General features: G+C 45.3%; 1 protein-coding gene across 14 annotated transcripts in view; it reads right to left on the bottom strand.

Annotated features, from left to right (window-relative positions):
* herc1 (HECT and RLD domain containing E3 ubiquitin protein ligase family member 1) overlaps window positions 1–17015 on the bottom strand; it is a 61499-nt gene that overhangs the window by 20173 nt on the left and 24311 nt on the right. For 7 of the 14 annotated variants that reach the window (XM_084361814.1, XM_084361817.1, XM_084361804.1 and 4 more), the window contains exons 24-49: window positions 14954–15074; window positions 14773–14824; window positions 13466–13737; window positions 12489–12704; window positions 11697–11817; window positions 11222–11459; window positions 10954–11126; window positions 10463–10618; window positions 10270–10376; window positions 10069–10179; window positions 9810–9980; window positions 9429–9668; window positions 8845–8928; window positions 7807–8363; window positions 5982–6618; window positions 4871–5144; window positions 4548–4785; window positions 4267–4433; window positions 3519–3635; window positions 3027–3282; window positions 2701–2822; window positions 2388–2614; window positions 1729–1997; window positions 665–717; window positions 376–576; window positions 55–229 (exon numbers count right to left, since the gene is read on the bottom strand). In XM_084361814.1, the coding sequence (XP_084217940.1) occupies window positions 55–229; window positions 376–576; window positions 665–717; window positions 1729–1997; window positions 2388–2614; window positions 2701–2822; window positions 3027–3282; window positions 3519–3635; window positions 4267–4433; window positions 4548–4785; window positions 4871–5144; window positions 5982–6618; window positions 7807–8363; window positions 8845–8928; window positions 9429–9668; window positions 9810–9980; window positions 10069–10179; window positions 10270–10376; window positions 10463–10618; window positions 10954–11126; window positions 11222–11459; window positions 11697–11817; window positions 12489–12704; window positions 13466–13737; window positions 14773–14824; window positions 14954–15074 (5355 nt within the window). The remainder of the gene's footprint in view (window positions 1–54; window positions 230–375; window positions 577–664; window positions 718–1728; window positions 1998–2387; window positions 2615–2700; window positions 2823–3026; window positions 3283–3518; window positions 3636–4266; window positions 4434–4547; window positions 4786–4870; window positions 5145–5981; window positions 6619–7806; window positions 8364–8844; window positions 8929–9428; window positions 9669–9809; window positions 9981–10068; window positions 10180–10269; window positions 10377–10462; window positions 10619–10953; window positions 11127–11221; window positions 11460–11696; window positions 11818–12488; window positions 12705–13465; window positions 13738–14772; window positions 14825–14953; window positions 15075–17015) is intronic. The other 7 variants (XM_084361806.1, XM_084361815.1, XM_084361805.1 and 4 more) reach the window with 4 other exon arrangements.

Consider the following 17015-nt stretch of genomic DNA (forward strand, 5'->3'; position numbering starts at 1 on the left):
TACAGGCCCTGTAATCCACGTAAACAGAGAGACAGAGTGTGTTGGTGTAATTACCTGACAGACAGCAGGGACAGGGCTCTCATCACCATGGTCCTGGCCAGCAGCACCTGGGCTGCAGCCGTCACCCTCCTCAGAGCCATCACTCGGTCATGAGGGTTTTGGAGGGCTGCCGCCTGCTCGCCGAGGGTCACCCTGCCCGACGAACTCTTATCCACCGAGGTCTGACAGCCTAAACACAAACACATACTCAGTTCAGTACTTAACAACAACTGCTTTACTTCAGTTTCACTGACTGAGAGTCAAAGAGACTCACAAAACACAATATATCAAGACATTGAATATGTTTCTAGCAGGGATGTTGAAAGTCCTCCTCACCGATCTGCAGCAGCGTCTCTTCCATACTGTTGGTGGCCGTCACCATGGCAACAGAGGCTCCCAGTGGGTCGCTGTCGGGGAACTGGACGGCCTCGGGGACGATCCTGCGCTCACTGAGACCCAACGGACCGGCCAAAAGCTCAAACTCCTCCTCCCCCGTCAGCTTCTCGTCTTCGTCAACGTCCAGCATGTCCCAGTCCTCTGCAGCGGGACGGACAAAGAAACATTAAATACATCCAATGACAATTTCTCTTGTTCTGTTGTTTGAAATGTCAATAAAACACTTTACCTTCGTAGACACTGTCCTGCTTTCCCAGGAGGTCAGGAGCCTGCCCCTTATACCTGAATACATATCGAAGAATAAAATAACGTAAGAATTTATCAGTTTTATTTCCTTTAAATAACAACATAATGCCAAAGAGTGCAGAAATAAAGCAGAATGACTCAACATGACACCATATACCAGGAGTCCTCGACTACTTGGCTGAATGGCCATAATTGTTCTCAGCAGACACAATGTCCGCCAAACATTCAAACAAAAACAATTCAATCTAATCAGGCCTCATTAGCCTATTGTTGTTTATTATAATTATTGCAGGAAGCTTGGTGGTGGGTCCAAAGATTCTGCAGAACCGGTGATCTATGAGTTGTGGACTTTTTGGCTCGTTGCAAGAGGTTGGCAAGAAGGGGTGGGTAAAAAAAAATAAAATAAATTGATTCTTGATTCTCATCTCCTGTGATTCAGAATCTATTCAGAAAATCAATTATGTAAATGTTAATTAAAATGATGTTGACAGAACCAAAAAGGCGAAACTGAACCGCAAAGGCAGTGCAGCATCCGACAATATACAGCAGACACACCAGAGCTGTCTTGTTATTCATCTTGAAAAGAAGCAGATTTTCCACCATTTCTTTTATTTAACGGCCGAATAAGTACCTTTACAAGACTAACGTGCAGTAAGCCACATGTGTGTTGATACTTTTTTCTCCATCACTCACATGCTAACGTTGCAGCAGCATTAAACACCTTAAACAAAACTCTGTGGCATGTAAAATACCTCGATCTTCGGTCTGTTTTACCTCAAAAACCCTGCGCCTGGTCACCATCTTCCACTACTTTTCGAGCCAGATAGGAGGTTAAGAATGTGAGCAGCAAAAACTACAAATGTTTTGTCTTGTAACAGTCGTCCGAAGGGCAACCTGTGCCTAAAATTATGATAAAATATGTAAAACAATAAGGGAATGTGGAAACTTTTGCCTGAGTCAACCTATCAGACAAACCTAATACAAATCAAAGTGGACACACTGAGCTGACAGTAGTCTGTTACATCCTCTTACATATTGTGTGCATACCTCTCCACAATGGGCACTTTGGCTTTGCTTTTGATGGCCAGGTACTTCTCTCTGCAGCCACCGCACAGCAGGTAGTAGGGGTTTCCACTCCCACACTCCCCTCCGAACCAGCCGTCTACATAGGAGCCGTTGCTGCGGTAGCCCTGCCGGTTGGCGCTGCGGCCGCAGCCCGGGTGGCTCTTCTTCATGTGTTGATTGAAGTTGGCCACGTTGGCCTCGCACAGCTCACACACCACCACTTCATCTCGATCGTCCGTCTCACATACGTGCTGCGAGGTGTGGTACAATCACACACACACACACATAAAGACAAACACGACACACACAAACACAATACAAAGATGTTCAGAACAGGAGTTAAGCGTCCGTGCAATGTGGTGAGTTAGAGTATGGATCAATGAAAGCTGTAATGAGTTTCTTTCCCAAGCAGCAGCCAGTTATCAGCAGTGAGAATGATCAGTTAGTGTTCTTTCATTTCATGCCAGTTAGATCAGCTGAGTGGGGGAGCTGTCCGGTGATCGAGTGAGAGTGTCTGACTCAGAAATGCCTTCCAACGTGCATGTATAGTATGAGTTTACTGTGAGTGAGGAGTGATGCAGGGGGGTAAAGAGCAGAATGGTGACGGCAGCCCTCGAGCCATAGCATAAAGTCACACACACCCATGTTGGCCAGTCCAGTACCTCCGGGATCCACATTCCCAGAATGTCGGTGTCGCTGGCAAGGTCCTGGCCGAACATGGCCTCCATGGTCTCCTCGTCTAGGTCCATCTCCAGCTCCTCGTCCAGGTTGAAGTCGTAAAGGGCGCCGGGGTCTTGTTGCTGTTGGAGGGATGAGACCTCCCGACGTGACTGGCTGTGGTGGGCCTGCACCGAGCGGTACAGTCCAGCTTAGAAGGAAAGGAAATTTAAGGTAAACCGAGGAAGTAGGAGGTGAATCTGAAAAAGTGAAGATGTCTTTGTGAAATATTCTTACCAGCGCGGGCTAACAGTGTGCGTGCAGCCAGGTCAAAGCGGTGTTTCCTACCAACAGCAGAGCGGCCTCTGAGCGGCGCACCGCTGGAGGCTGACGCACTGTCCTGCTCCAGACCCTCAGGACTGCAAAGGACACAAATACAGACGTTGGTTTATAAACTTCTACAAATATAAAACTATATGATGGTTTAACACAGAAATGTAGACAAAAACTGAAAACAATGTTAATATATCGCTGCTCTTTTTGACCACAGCTGTGTGTTAATTGATAGTCCATAATGTTGCATCATGATGTGTTTCCAGCATTTTGAAGACCTCCCACTGTACCTCTCACTGAAGCCCTCCTCCATTTCTGAAGCATCTGCACTGGCGATGTCTCCAGGAGAGCACAGGTAGGGGCTCCGGTCCAGAGATTTTCCTCCGGTGGAGGCTGTTGCACCCGGACAGGACGAGTCTGACCCTTCACCACCAACACCACTGCCTCTGGTGTGAGGCTCGTCATGCTCGTCCTCTGTACCTGGATGCTCGATCATCCACATGGCCAGCACTGTGATGTTCTGAGCGTCTGCTTCTCCTCGAGCACCTGAGGTAACAGGGACACACACTGGACCTTTTAATATGACTGTCTGATACTTGCTGTTTATTAGGTTAAAACTTCTGATTTCACATTTTTGCACTTTCCCTCGCCCTGTTGTGATGCAGTCGAAGTTTACTACTGACCTAACTTGTGTTGTTCAGAATAGGAATTCAACATTAACGGCACTGAACTTAAATAAAACAAAATTGTAAAGACAGGCGGAGAACTCGAGTGAGACGTACCGGTGGCCTCCAGAGCTTTGGTGATCTGGCGCAGGGAGAAGCCCATCTCCAGCAGGGGCACAGCGATGGCCGGAGGAGGAGGAGACGTGGACAGCCGGCTGCTGGGGTCTGACAGAGCTGCAGCGAACAACCAACACGAGAAGTCAAAGTATTGTGACATCTGTGATACAGGTTTGAATCTCACGCTGAAAAACGTACACCCGATACTGAAGCGTGAGTTCTCCTTATTCTAATCTATACTTATTTGTTTCTTTTGCCCACTTCTTTTAAATTAATCTGAATGGAGGGTTTCCCGAAGTGAAATATAGAGCGCCGCTCTCAATGCCAGGACATTATTACATATATATGTATTTAGCTTCAGGGAAAACATGCAGAGGAGCCAATTCATACAGAAAAGGCCACATATGTAAGGACTTAGATGATGATGAGACAATTTATGATTAAACAGATCTTCTCAACTTTTCAACCAGCTTTATGTTGGTAGTATAAACAGCTGAACAGCAGTAAACTTCTCTCCATGTTGCCTGCACCCATCTACATTTTGTATGTGTGTATCCACAGACACAAAGTAAAAGAAATATTGGATGTTTGTGTCAATGACCGCGTATTGTCAATGTCTTATAATGGTCAAGAATTAATGACAAAAATGCTAAAAACAATGTTTGTATATTTGCTTGTGTTGGCTTATACTGGCGACACACTGTACAAGCTTTTCACCACATCAGTGTTGTTAATCTGTTGTACTCACAGGTGCCGGTTCTGTTCTGTGGTCTGTTGGGCTGGGAGTCGGGAGAGGTGAGACTCTGCCGGCGGCCGACCTCGTCTGAGGGAGATGTTGGTAGAGACGACACCGGAGGAGTCTGAGCTCGACGGGTTGGAACCAGGGTGGTGGTTGGGTAGCTTGAGAACATTTGCCTGTCACATCGCAGAGAAGCATTAAAATAATAATCTCTACTGACTCATACATGAAGAACAAGGCTAATGATTAACACGAGCTGCCTGACAATGTGTGCAGCCATCTGTTCTGACCTGAGGAGGCTCAGAGGCATGACCCCCGGAGACTCTGAGGCAGGGACAGTCTCTGTGTCTGTGACAGGTGTGGTAGCAGTCGTGGTGTCCTCCAGCGAGGAACTCATGAAGGAGGTGGTGCTGGAGGCCGAGGGGCTGGTGGTGACAGGGGTCTGTGCCAACTGCTCACCCTCCGTACCTTCCCCCTCACCTTCTGGTTCACTTCTCACTCCTGAGGGACACGAAGAGACAGACGACGCTGAAGAAGTGATTGTTAATCAAACAGAAAGGAACTCGAGAACTAACAAACAATCTAGATTCATCATATCTCCACATATTCTCACCAGGCTTGGTCTTTCCCCCGCTGGGATCCTCCAGCAGCCCGTTCACAACCAGCTTGTAGATCATGGCCTGTGCCCTCTCCAGGTCCGCCAGGCCCAAGGCCCGCTTGATGGGGGAGCGCATCACTGCCCGCTTCACCATATGGCGCATGAGGAACTGTAGAGCCGCCCGCATCTCCACCTCTTCCTGGCAGACAGGCGAGGTGGCAGCTGTGCTTCCACTGGTGCTGGCATTTAGATCAGCATTGTGCCCGCTGGGTGCTGCTTCAGGTAACACCTTGATGTCAGAAGAGAGAACAGGTTTGCATTAATCTGACAATATTTGACCTGGATGTGTCTCAGGTGAGAGATATTTTCTTGATTTGTTTCCCAAAACCCAAGATGATGTCCTTAACCCAAACATATTCAGTTTACTGTCATAGAGGAAGAAAGAAAAAAGAAAATATTCACATTCAAGAAGCTGGAAGGAGAGAGTGTTTACAGTTTTTGTCTTAAAAAATGACTCAATCGATTATACAGGATTGATTTAATAGTGAACAACTAATCAATTAGTTGTTGGAGCTCTTCTCACTCACATCAGTCACCTTTGTGGACACAGAGTATGTACGATTGCACAACATTGAATTATTCTAATTAAAAACAAAACAATACAGTAATTGTTCTGTCCATTAAAAATATAAGACTTCTCAACGCAGCACAAAACACACGTGACATCCTGTGTTAATCAGTGAAGTTTGGAGGTGCTGGTCAGCAGCTTTTACTACAGTTACAGGATTAACATTAAAGTTTTCTTCACTTTTTTTTCTGGCTTCAGACAGGTGGATCGGAAATCTACCCTCATTGTTGAGCCTTGTTTTAGACAGAGCCAGGCTTGCCGTTTCTTTGGGTTTTCAGTCCTGATGGTAAGCTAAGCTAACCTGCTTCTGGCTCCAACAACATTTTTTAACAGATTTGAGAGTTACATCAATCGTCTCATTTTACTCTCATCAAATAAGCGAATGATCATATTTCCTTAAATGTGAAACTACTCCCATTCACAATTTCATCACGCCACTGAAGAACCTTTGAGTGATAAAACTGTTGTTGTTTTAGTGAATTTAGCAAGTTGCAGTACCTTTGGTATTAGCAGCAGCTCAGCATACTTGCTGCAGCTCAGCAGGGCGCTGAGGGTCTTCATGGCTCCCAGGTAGAGGTAGGACAGCTGCACAGCGTGGATCTCCGACTGGGTGGCGACAGACGAAGGAGAAGGCTCGTGACTGCGGGAGCCGTGCTCGTGGCCTTTCTTCCTGCTCCCCTCAGCAGGAGTATGAGGAGCTGAGGTGAAGAGGGTCTCATTCCCGCCTACACCGCTAACCACAGAGGAGATCTCACTCTCTGACTTTGAGTTGGGCGCCACGTGTGCTTTCACCTCATCCAGGCTGTGAGACACACGCAGGTCAGAGGTCGCGTTCGGAGCTGGTCCAGATGAGGCTCCAGCGTCCTTCTGTTCATTACGGTTATGCCCCTCACTGTCTGCTTTCTCTTCATTACTGGTCGGCTCGTGGCCGGTCGAGGCAGCGTTGCGATGCTTCTTGTCGTGGCGTCGTGCGCTGAGCTTCGCGGCGTTGTCTTCATGGATGCTGGTAAGGTAGGTGAGGTCCAACAGCAGCGAGGCGGTGAGGCCACGGAAACGTGCCACGTCGAAGGGCAGCGGCTCGCAGGGCTCCAGGTTGTATAGTGGAGTGTCACTAGGTGACCAGAAAGTTGGGAAGCTTTAATAGAAGGGAGTGGAGAGTGAAAAGAGACAAGGGAAGGAAACACAAAGTGAGGGACAGGGCAGGAGAGAAAGAGCACAGCATGCAAGACAAATAAAAAGATGGAATGTGGGTATGACACAAAAAACATGCTGCTCGATGATTTCCTGAGCCATGCAGAAGAGTGATGGATTAATGATGAAGCAAAAGGGCGAGTCAATAACAGAAGCATGAATATAATAAAACACAGCGAGGGAACATGGATGGTGATTGAAAAGCAAGAGGCTAAAGCAGAGTGTCAGAGGAATGTCAACACAGGCAGTGAAGAAACAATCTGTGTTTGAAGATACATTTCATCAGCCAGGTGGTTAAACTGCTGACGACCGTGTGCTCAGACCACAGCACACGTCACGTAAGTACCCAGAACAGAACATCATGCAAAGCACTGCTGTTGGATCAACAACCATGTCATTTAAAGAGGGCCTTACCCCACAAGGAACTAGTTATTCACAATATACAAGTAGAAGGAGGTTTCAGAGGCCTACAGCTTCCCAACAGCAGTGACAGACAAATCTTTACGTGGCTGGTGTTGTCGAAACAGAAATAAGTATATAACTAGGGGTGTCATGATTTCAACTGTAAAGAGAAAATTGATCGATCAATGAAATCAAAAGCTGGATCCACGATTTTCCCAGTATTTTTTTCTCTCAACAATAATTGAAAAAGGACAAACATGTCCAGTTGCCTACGATATAGCACTTAGAAATACCATGACCTGGATGACTGAGAACCTTCATCAAAAAGGACACAGCTAGCTCAGTGTTGGTCTGCAGCTGCACTCCCAGACATTTATCTGAAGACGATCAATTGACTGGTGCCGGAGGAAACTCTCACAGTGTCTGATATATTTAGTTTCTTTTTCAAAAATCCTTTATTGATCTGTTTGGGAAGAGGGTTCACTCTGGACAGATCTGAAAAACGAAACTCAATTTATGTCTTGTGTTAATTATTGTTGAATCACTAAACTCTTGTTCAATCTTGAATCTAACCGTAATGTGAGAATCACGACACCCCTTTATATAACTAGCTGACAGTTTGGTATACCTATAAAGGATACCAGTCAATAACAAATATAGCAACATACACAACGAAAAATGTTAAAAAACGGTGACAAAAAGGTGCCACAGAAAACTTTTCACTCAGTACCTGATGGTGATCTCGGCCTCGTCCCACTGCACCTTCGCGGAGGTGCTGCCCTCCTTCACCACGCCCAGCAGAGTAGCATGCCTCCCTGTCTGCTTGTGCACACATCGCCCACCGACACGTAGGCCTGCATCAGCCCCCCCGATGATCGCCAGGACCGGCCACACCTCGGTACAGAGCGTCCTCAGGAGGTGCTCCGACAGCTCCCCGAGGCCATGCTGCCGTCCGTGGCGTCCCCTCTCCTCCTCCGTCCTCGTGGGAGTTTCTTGGCTCTCTCTCTGGGCATCGTGCTCCTCCCGGCTCTGCACCGAGCGACTCTTTTTCAGCCTCTGACCTCCGCCGCCGGACGCACTTGCTGACTCTCTGAAGCAAGGTTTGATCTTGTGGAGTCGCTCGATCATGGTCTTGTTGATACGATGAGTCCAGTGGTCAGTGCGATGTAAGATGCGGATCAGCTGTGTGGTGGCTTCGGCCAGGACTGTGGCCATGGGGCTGCAGACTGGGTCGCCAGGGAGGAGGTCTCGAGGTGTTCCCCTCATCTGCATGTCACAGATCTTAACCTGGAAAAATTCAAAAATAGTCACATTGCTTATTATCACAGCAGTACTAGTGTAGAGGGTTTTTCTACATTAACACAGATGGTTGCAACACGATCTTTAGAGTAAGGATTGGAAAATTAAAAAAGGTGGGAAGAGGAACTGAACGCAGTAATTTCCATGATTTCTAGTGATTAAAGTAATTTCCAGGAGACCTTGCTGTCTGTCCAAATCTAGAGAAGGATGTTAACAAGGAAATACAACTTTTCTTGGATATAAAATTAAACCCTGACCCTAAAGTATGTCTCCTAGCGATCCCTCAGGGACATCAAAAGGTCAAAATGAAAATGGATTTATTTAAGACCCTCCTCTTTTTTTAAAATGATTGTTTAGTTAAAGAAGGATAAACAAGCAAGCAAACAGGTAATAACAATAATAATAATAATAATAATAATAATAATAATAGGTCTTTTTCTCAGACAGGTGAACATTTCCGTTCTCTTACCTTCTCTCCAGGGTTACTGCTGTAGAACATCACACAGGGATACAGCTCGGTGGCGTCAACGTCCTCGAAGGCTAACTTTGGCTCCTGATGAATCACAAGTGAGAGGTTAAGGATAGAAACAGGACGCTGAGGTAATACGTTACATTTTTTTGATACCGTTTCTTCAATGGATTTTGAAGTTTACTTTCTAAAATGTATATAGAATTTTATAAATGTTGTTTTTTTTTTTACTCAGACATGTCTCAGCCTCGATGGTTGGTTTTTCAGCCAAGTAATCTTGATCTTGTGGGTCTTTCGACTCGGCCTCGCCTCATCATGTTTAGACTCGGGCTACTTTTCACAATTTCACTGGGTGTTTTGACTCAGAATTTGCCTCAGCCTCAAACTCTTCTCAGTCTTGTGGTTGTTTAGTGATAACGTGCCATAGATAGGTATGTGTATCTGTCTTTTCTTAAAAAAATATAGAAACAGAATATGTATACAAACATAATAACCTGTTGCATGAATATAACCCCAGTCTTTTCATCTGAAGACTAAAGTAAAGCTTGCTACAATTGCTACAGATCTTCAGCTCAGTCTCTCACCTCTCCGTTCTTGCCGAACGAGATGGTTCTGGCCTCCATGTCTAGGACACAGGTGATGAAGTCTCCCTGAGTGAAGCTGCTGAGCGTCAGCGTTTGCTCCCCGTTGTGATAAAGGTTTCCGCTGTACGCTCTGTACAGCCACATATCTGACGTGGTGCGGTGGTTGAAGTCGTGCACAGGCCACCGTGAAACGCCGACACATGTCCCCTCGTTGCCTCGGTTCTCCTTCACGATGTAAAACTGCAAAGGGAACAAAATCAATCAAACAGACAGACAACAAAAAAGCCCAATTTGTACATTCAGCTAACCCTCTAAGAGTTTAAAGTTACTACAACTCAAACTACAACAGCCTGTAATAGACTTCACAGTGAACTACCGCACCTTCCACTGGTAGCATCCAGAGGAGATACCAGTGGAGGCCAGGCCATAGCCTTTACCCCCACTGCCATGCGTCAGCCCCTGGCCATTTTCCACCACACAACACTGAGCCTTCTCTGGGTCAAAGGACACTTCCTGGATGGGAAGGTTCTCGTCCTCCTCCTCTGCCTCTCCCTGTGGATTGAAGAGACTGTCAGTCACTCAAACACATCATGATAATTAAGGACAGAACAGGCATATGATTGATTGGTTGGTTGCACACCTGTAGTTTGAGCTCCTGAACTTTCTCTTTAATCTGGATTGAGTGTTTGGCCTGAGCAATGGGAGCTTCCCACATGCAGTCAGACAACAGGGAGAAGAGCCGCTCCACGACCTGGAAGAGAACAAATGATATTTATATTAGCTCACTGACTGACAACGGTCTGTAATAAAGGACTTTTACAAAGCAAAGTCAGTGGTTTACCTGTGTCATCTGGTCATCCTCCATATTGGCCTCACAGGCAGGCAGGACAGCCTCCAACACATGAAGAGCCAGGAGCCGAGTCCTCAGGTTTCCCACCAGAGGGACTCCTACGAATAACAACCACAGAGAGTTCATGTCTCAGCTGTGTTCTCATGAGATAAATCAACACACATTTATCCGTGTTGTAATTTACCTGAGCAGCATTTCTGTGCAGCAATGTTGAGCAGCACTTCGGTCCATTTTGGGGAGGCCATCTTGGACTGGATGGCCTTGGAGGACACCACCCTCCTGAGGAAGACGAGGAAGTCTCCGAGGTGAAGCTCAGCAGTGTGCTGCTTACGGATCAAAGCTGAAAAACACAAATACAGGATGCATTATATTTCATGGGATACAAAACTTAAACCACTTTCACTGTAGGTACAGTTAATACTGCTGATACCAGAGAATTTTTTTATTTTTAAAAAACAAACAAAATATTCCTATTTAACTTCTAATCATTAAGTCTCATTTATATTTATCATTCAGCTGTTATCATTGTTGGAAAATGTGTAAGGTCACGTAAGAAACAGTTCACATGAATACACTAATGGTCACTGATACAGTGTACTGCAGGTATTATTGAACATGCAAGACAACATGACGTCCTCTTCGTTAAAGGGTAACAAACGAAAACTCCTTTATCACCTCTGAAGTCTTTCTTTTCAGAGTCGGCACTGTCCTCATTTTTGTTGTCTTCTTGGTCACTTCCAGCAGAGAGGAGACTAACTCCGGCCTGAGACAGCAGGTTCTTCAGCTGACTGCACAGCAGGTCCAGCAGTGATTGGACAACTTTGGGACTTAACTTGTCTGCATACGTCCTGCAAATCCAAGAAGAGACACAGCTGTTGATGGCATCTTTTTTTGTATTGGATGATGCTCACTGATGTTTTTTTTCCCCTCCTTGAGCCCTTACCCAGTGCTGATGGCCAGTATCTGCAGCAGGCGTGTGGAGGCCACCTTGAGGGCGGTGCTGAGCTGGGACACTCCAGGTTTCTGCAGCAGCTGCAGCGGCTGGCCCAGCATGGTCTCTGTCCCGCAGAGCTGAGACAGGACATTGAGGAGTCCACTGGAGATGGCCAAGGAGACGTCCACTGGCTGGTAGCGAACACTCAGTGCAAACACAGTCACCAGTAGGAGGCGCTGCTGGGCTTCTAGGATGGACAAGGAACAAGAAAAGAGTTAAAGGCATCAGGCAGGGTGTCAGCAAAACTCCTCTGAGACCGACCGCTCTCAGGTCTCTGTGTTTTCAGGTCACTGCAGCAAGTTCAACCTGTTCTGAACGTTGCCCTCTGGTCAGACTCATGAACCACTTTGACAGAACGAGTGAGAACAGATCTCAGCTTCTCATAAATTGCCTACTTAAAGATTGAGAATGAGTAAATTATTACCTATGTGGTGCTTGTTTGCCTGCAGTGCCCTCTCCAGTGTGACAGACAGCTGCTGGTAGATCTTATGAACAGCTGTCTGGATTTCCATCTGGATGCTCCTCTTAGCTGCTTTGACACCATCCTGCCAAAATAAAAGTATGCGCTTGTAAGCTAAAGCAACAGTTCACACAAAACTAAAAATTCAGTCATTATGCCCCACCCCCCATGCTGATGGAAAGTCGGGTGAAGTTTCAGAGTCCATGGAAACTTCCTGGAGCTTCGCAGTGCTCCAACAGAGTCGCAGCATTCTCCAAAACAACTGAAGTAGACTGAAGCTGGGCGGACTTGTTTTAAATAGTAAAAAAGCAAAGGAGAAACAAAATGGCTCCATACAGTTCGTCCGGTGTAATCCAAGTCTCTGGAAGCTCTGAGAGACCGAATGGATTTGCAAAGACGTAATTTACACCATCAGCAAACTTGTACATCGACCTCAGACGGGATGTACGCTGACGCTTTTAGCTCAGCTGCTACAGTGAAGAAAAAAAGGATGTAAAAAACTTCTGCTTCTAGCGGCTTGGATTACACCAGAGGAGCCATTTTAGGTTTTTGTTCAGTTGTTAATTATGTTTTAAAACAAGTCTCCAGCTACTTCAGTTGTTTAGGAGAATGATGCAACACTGTTTTGCTGTGAAGCTCCAGAAATGATTTGTGGATACTGAGCCCGATTTTCCTCCTGCATGGGGCTGAGTAGATATTACTCTTCATTATTAATCACCAAAACCCACAGATGGAAGTATTTGACCAGCCTCATACCTGATAGTGATGGAGCTGCACACTCTCCCTTTTCAGCCCTCCGGTGCCGACTGTACCGAGGCCAAAACAACCAGCCAGGAACTGCAGCCTGACAGAGGTGAGCAGGGAGGAGGACTGGAAGGCGCCGCAGGATCGATCTGCGTTCCCGGGCTGGCTGCCCTTCTCCTCCATGCCAGAGATCAACACCACAATCTGGTGGAGTGCCTCCAACCGCAGCTGGACATGAAATATCAAAACAGCGTCATGAAGAGATCTTGGACTGCATTTTTTCCAGATTTCTTGGTGGTAGTTTTATCAGTAAGAAGTTGCTATTTTCAGAAAATCAACCTCATTTGTTGGACCACTACATAGTTTTGGTTTGAAGGATAATATTCAGTATTCTGCTGGCAACAAATCCCAAGAAAAGACCAATGAATGTAAACACACTGTAGTTTATTTTCACTCATTCCCACACACAACGTCCTGCTGCAGTAAATATTCAGTCCTAAAATATCCTCAAACAAATGCAAGATGTCCTCCTGTCTGAGAAACGTTTGATAGAAGTTACATGGAGCAGCTGTTTTAGGGAATTATTTTAACTTTTTTTTTTTAAAGATAATAAGTATATACTTGCATATACTTATTTGGGAAATATTTACGTCTTCAGGGGGAATTAAAAGTCTTGTGGCTGAGAGCCACAGACAGGACAGAAAAGTCCAAAAAGTACCAAGAGACGGATTAATGCATGTTGTCATGGGATTTTTTTACAACAAGAAAACTAAAGAACGTCTCTGCCTCATCCTTTACGCGGTGCTCTTCTGAACAGATGTTACATAATATTCTCTACTGAAGCCTGAAATTCCTCATGTGAAGTAAAAACATAAGAAGCACTACAAGTTATTATACAACACAAAATCACTATTTTCCCTGGTGTCTGCTGTCAAAATAAATTTTAAGTTAGTGTTTGGTGCCTCACTTAGTGTAACAAAGCCCCTCACCTCTGCCCGGCTCTGCTGCTGTTCCATGGCCAGGATAGTCGCCTGCGGGCTGGTGGACATACTTTCTTCTGGCTCCTTGAAGGCTGGAGCCAGGCCCACATCACCGCTGATGAAGCTGACCATGTTGTCGATGAGAGCATGGATGCCCAGCGAGCGGCTCAGGTCCAGATCCGATTCTTCGTAGGAGTGAGCCGAGCTGTAGCTCCGCTGGCGGCTCAGTTTAGCCCTGAACCAGGACTCGGCCAGGGAGTCTGGGGAGCTGTGGAGTAAACCTGCAGACAGGAGGAGAGGCAGAGGAGCCTTCAGATGCATAAATGCACCAGATAACTCTTTGGATGGATGGACCATGTTGCTTTGAAGCACTTAAGATCTATGCGGTGCAATGCATTATTACTCCATAAGAGTTCATCAAATGGCCAAATGCTGATTCTTCATGCGGGCACAGCCATTATGGATTCATCTATAATGGGCACGCTGGGATTCAAAACCCACTGAGGAACAAATGCTGCAGTTGAGAAGTGAGATGGTAACCAGAGCTAAAGTTTCCATATATCAACTGAAAGCACTTAAAGAGACAGTTCACCCCCAAATCAAAAATACATATTTTCCTTTTACCTGTAGTGCTGTTTATCCATCTAGATAGTTTAGCTCCGAGTTGTCGAGTTTTAGAGATATGAGCCGCAGTGATGTCTGTCTTCTCTCCGATATAATGGAAGTAGAAGGCACTCAGCTCTCTTAAACCCGGCAACTCACACATAAAACCATCTAGATGGATAAATGGAAATAATTAAAAATATGTCATTTTGATCTGGAGGTGAACTGTCCCTTTAAGTTAAGGTGTTGGGCTGATGATTTCGTTAAAAGTGCGACTGGTATCTCCATGAAACCTCTTCACGAGGAATGAGCCGTCACTGTACAAAAGAACAAACATTCCAACAGAAGAATGAGCTGTTATTTGTACAACGGGCAGATCTGTGTGCTCTTTATTTCTTTTTGCCGTCTTTCACATAGTGTAGAATATGAAGTGTCTCGAGGTGAAGCTCAAAACAAGGCCCTCATCATGAGAGATGAATGAGGCATCGCAGTCATGGAGGTATGAGCTAACAAGAGGAAGAAACATGCCATCGTTTACTTGCTTGGAGCTCCTCTTGTGCTTGGGGCTCAACTGCCCCAAAAGAAGCAAATAAACTATCCACACGAGAATCAAAAGACAGAGAGACAAGAGTAACTCATGATTGACGACACTAAAAAACCTGGATCATCCTTACTCGCAACATTACACAGATCTTTGAACGGAGGATCTTTACCTCGCTTTTTGTGAGAGAACGCCAAGTCCAGGTCAACGTTTCTCCTTCCACTCTGAAAACGAAAACAAAGTCTGGTGAGGCTTTTTAAACTACACAGCTCATCTCTTGGTCTGCAGCTCATAAACACAGAAATGCTCATGTAGTGAGATGAGATGTATGTGCATAAGAGAGTGTGATCTACCAGAGTGTAGCCCTCTTCGTCTGACTCGGGCTGGGAGAGGTCAGACTCGCTCCTGGACTTCATCAGTCGGTAGCTCGGGCTGCTCTGCACTGAGCGGCTCTCTGCACTCAGACTCTCACTCCTACGAACACATCACAGAAAGAAATTAATCATCCATGTTACTGCAACACCTACAGGAGACCGGAGAGGCAAACATTTCATGTGATCCATTTTCTAAGTCTGTTATAAATAGTTTTCTGAGTATTGAGTATTACAAAAACACACACACACACACAAGTGTTTTTGTAATACTCATGTAAGATGATAGATATTATTGTACAGCAGCAGATTAGCGCCAATCGTAAAACTTTCCTAGCTAAAACAAAGACATGACAGTTGTGCACTCCAGCCTCTTGTGGCTGAATTGAGTACTACAAAAACTACAAACTCGCATAGCCAGACCTCCAGAGCGCTCTGTTAGCGCTGGAGAAAGGCCTGGCTGCACCAACTCTCATTCTGGTAGAGGGACAAAAAACAGTCTGGCTCGTTTCCATGACTTTAAAACAATTGCAATCATCTTTGGCAGCACTCAACCCAGGATGCAGTGATGGTGCCCCTGCAAAAACAGTGTCGGGGGAAACTTGCAAGTGGGAAGATGAGCTCTGGTGTTAAAATGGTTAAATCCCTGCAAAAGAAAAGGCAACAGCTACAAGCTTGTTAACGTTCATGCTGTTTGCGAACAGGTTAGGGTTGGAGCAATTTGCCAGTTTCAGTGTTTAGGTCAATAGCTCGGAGGTCATTGTAGTTGTTTTTTGTAGCGTTGGGGATTTTGAAAAAAGTATACGCAGACAGTGGAAGGACGGGGGAAACGTGCCCCATGACCAGCTTTATACCAACAGTCTACATCCGGTAGACGGGAGGTACGGTAAGTCAGATTGTTTTCACAAAAGAAAAAAATGTAGAGAAATGATCCTGTTTTTTCTTACACTTGGCAAAACATTTCCCTCCCACCCATTTCACAGATTGAAAATAAATGAAGGAACTTAGAAAAACCTTTTTTCTCACCTGTTGTTAATTTATAAACACAGAGAAAACGATTCAGATCAGACTTTGAAAATGGATCGGCAGAATTTTTGTTCTAATACAACTGAACTAAACAAGATATAAAAAATAAAAACGATTTTAACCACAAAAATAACATAAAGCCATAAAGCATCAAATCACTCCTTGCCAGCCACACAGGGCTCTAAATACAGTGTCTGGTACAAAAAAAGGGTTGAGCAACATGTTCCCTATGACAGATATTATTCAGCCCAGTGTAACAGTCGCCTCAAAGTGCTCCAGGGGGAATGTGGAGTATAAATACACCGAAGGTAAACGTTCAGATCAAACTTGTTGAAACAAGTGAAAAGTAGGTTAAGAATTTCCAGGTGATCTGCAGAAGTCTGCATCAGCAAATCCTGACAGAAAGAGAGAGACACACCTTCCTGCGGCTGCCTCTGGGTGGACACGGCTCAGTAACTGATATAACTATACACCAATACGAAGGTTTACAGTGTAGTTTTAGTTTTATTACCATCATTATCACAATAGCCAAGAAGAAGAAGAAGAAGATGCCTCCCCACGGATTTGTGGACATACAAACAAACACATTTTTTGGCAGTATCTGCAGATTTTAATCTAATTTTAGTGGCTATTGTATCCTGAGCCAGTGCTGGCTGAGACAGAGGTACTATTAAACTTTCCAATTGGATTAAGCCTTGTTGGCCAATTAGTCTGTTTTTGTCCATTATGTTCAAGCTCACATACTAAACAATAGGTTTCAAGTGTCTCGTAAAAACAACAGTCAACACACTTGCCCATAAAGTATGCACACAGAAAGAAGATTTTGGGTGCTGTAATGATTCTCCTCTGCAAAGACATTCCTTCTCAAAGTGACTCCAGTGTTAAAGATCTGGGACTCAGTCCATCGTCATTGTTCAGTGCAAAAATGCAGTCCGAGTTTGCAGAATTAAATGGGTATCTTCCAAAGTAAGTCTTTTTTGAAAACAATCTCCTCTTCGACTGCAGCTCAGCAAAAACT

The sequence above is a fragment of the Pagrus pagrus genome, assembly GCF_965226575.1.
Source record: "Pagrus pagrus genome assembly, chromosome: 1".
In the NCBI taxonomy this organism is placed as follows: Eukaryota; Metazoa; Chordata; class Actinopteri; order Spariformes; family Sparidae; genus Pagrus; species Pagrus pagrus.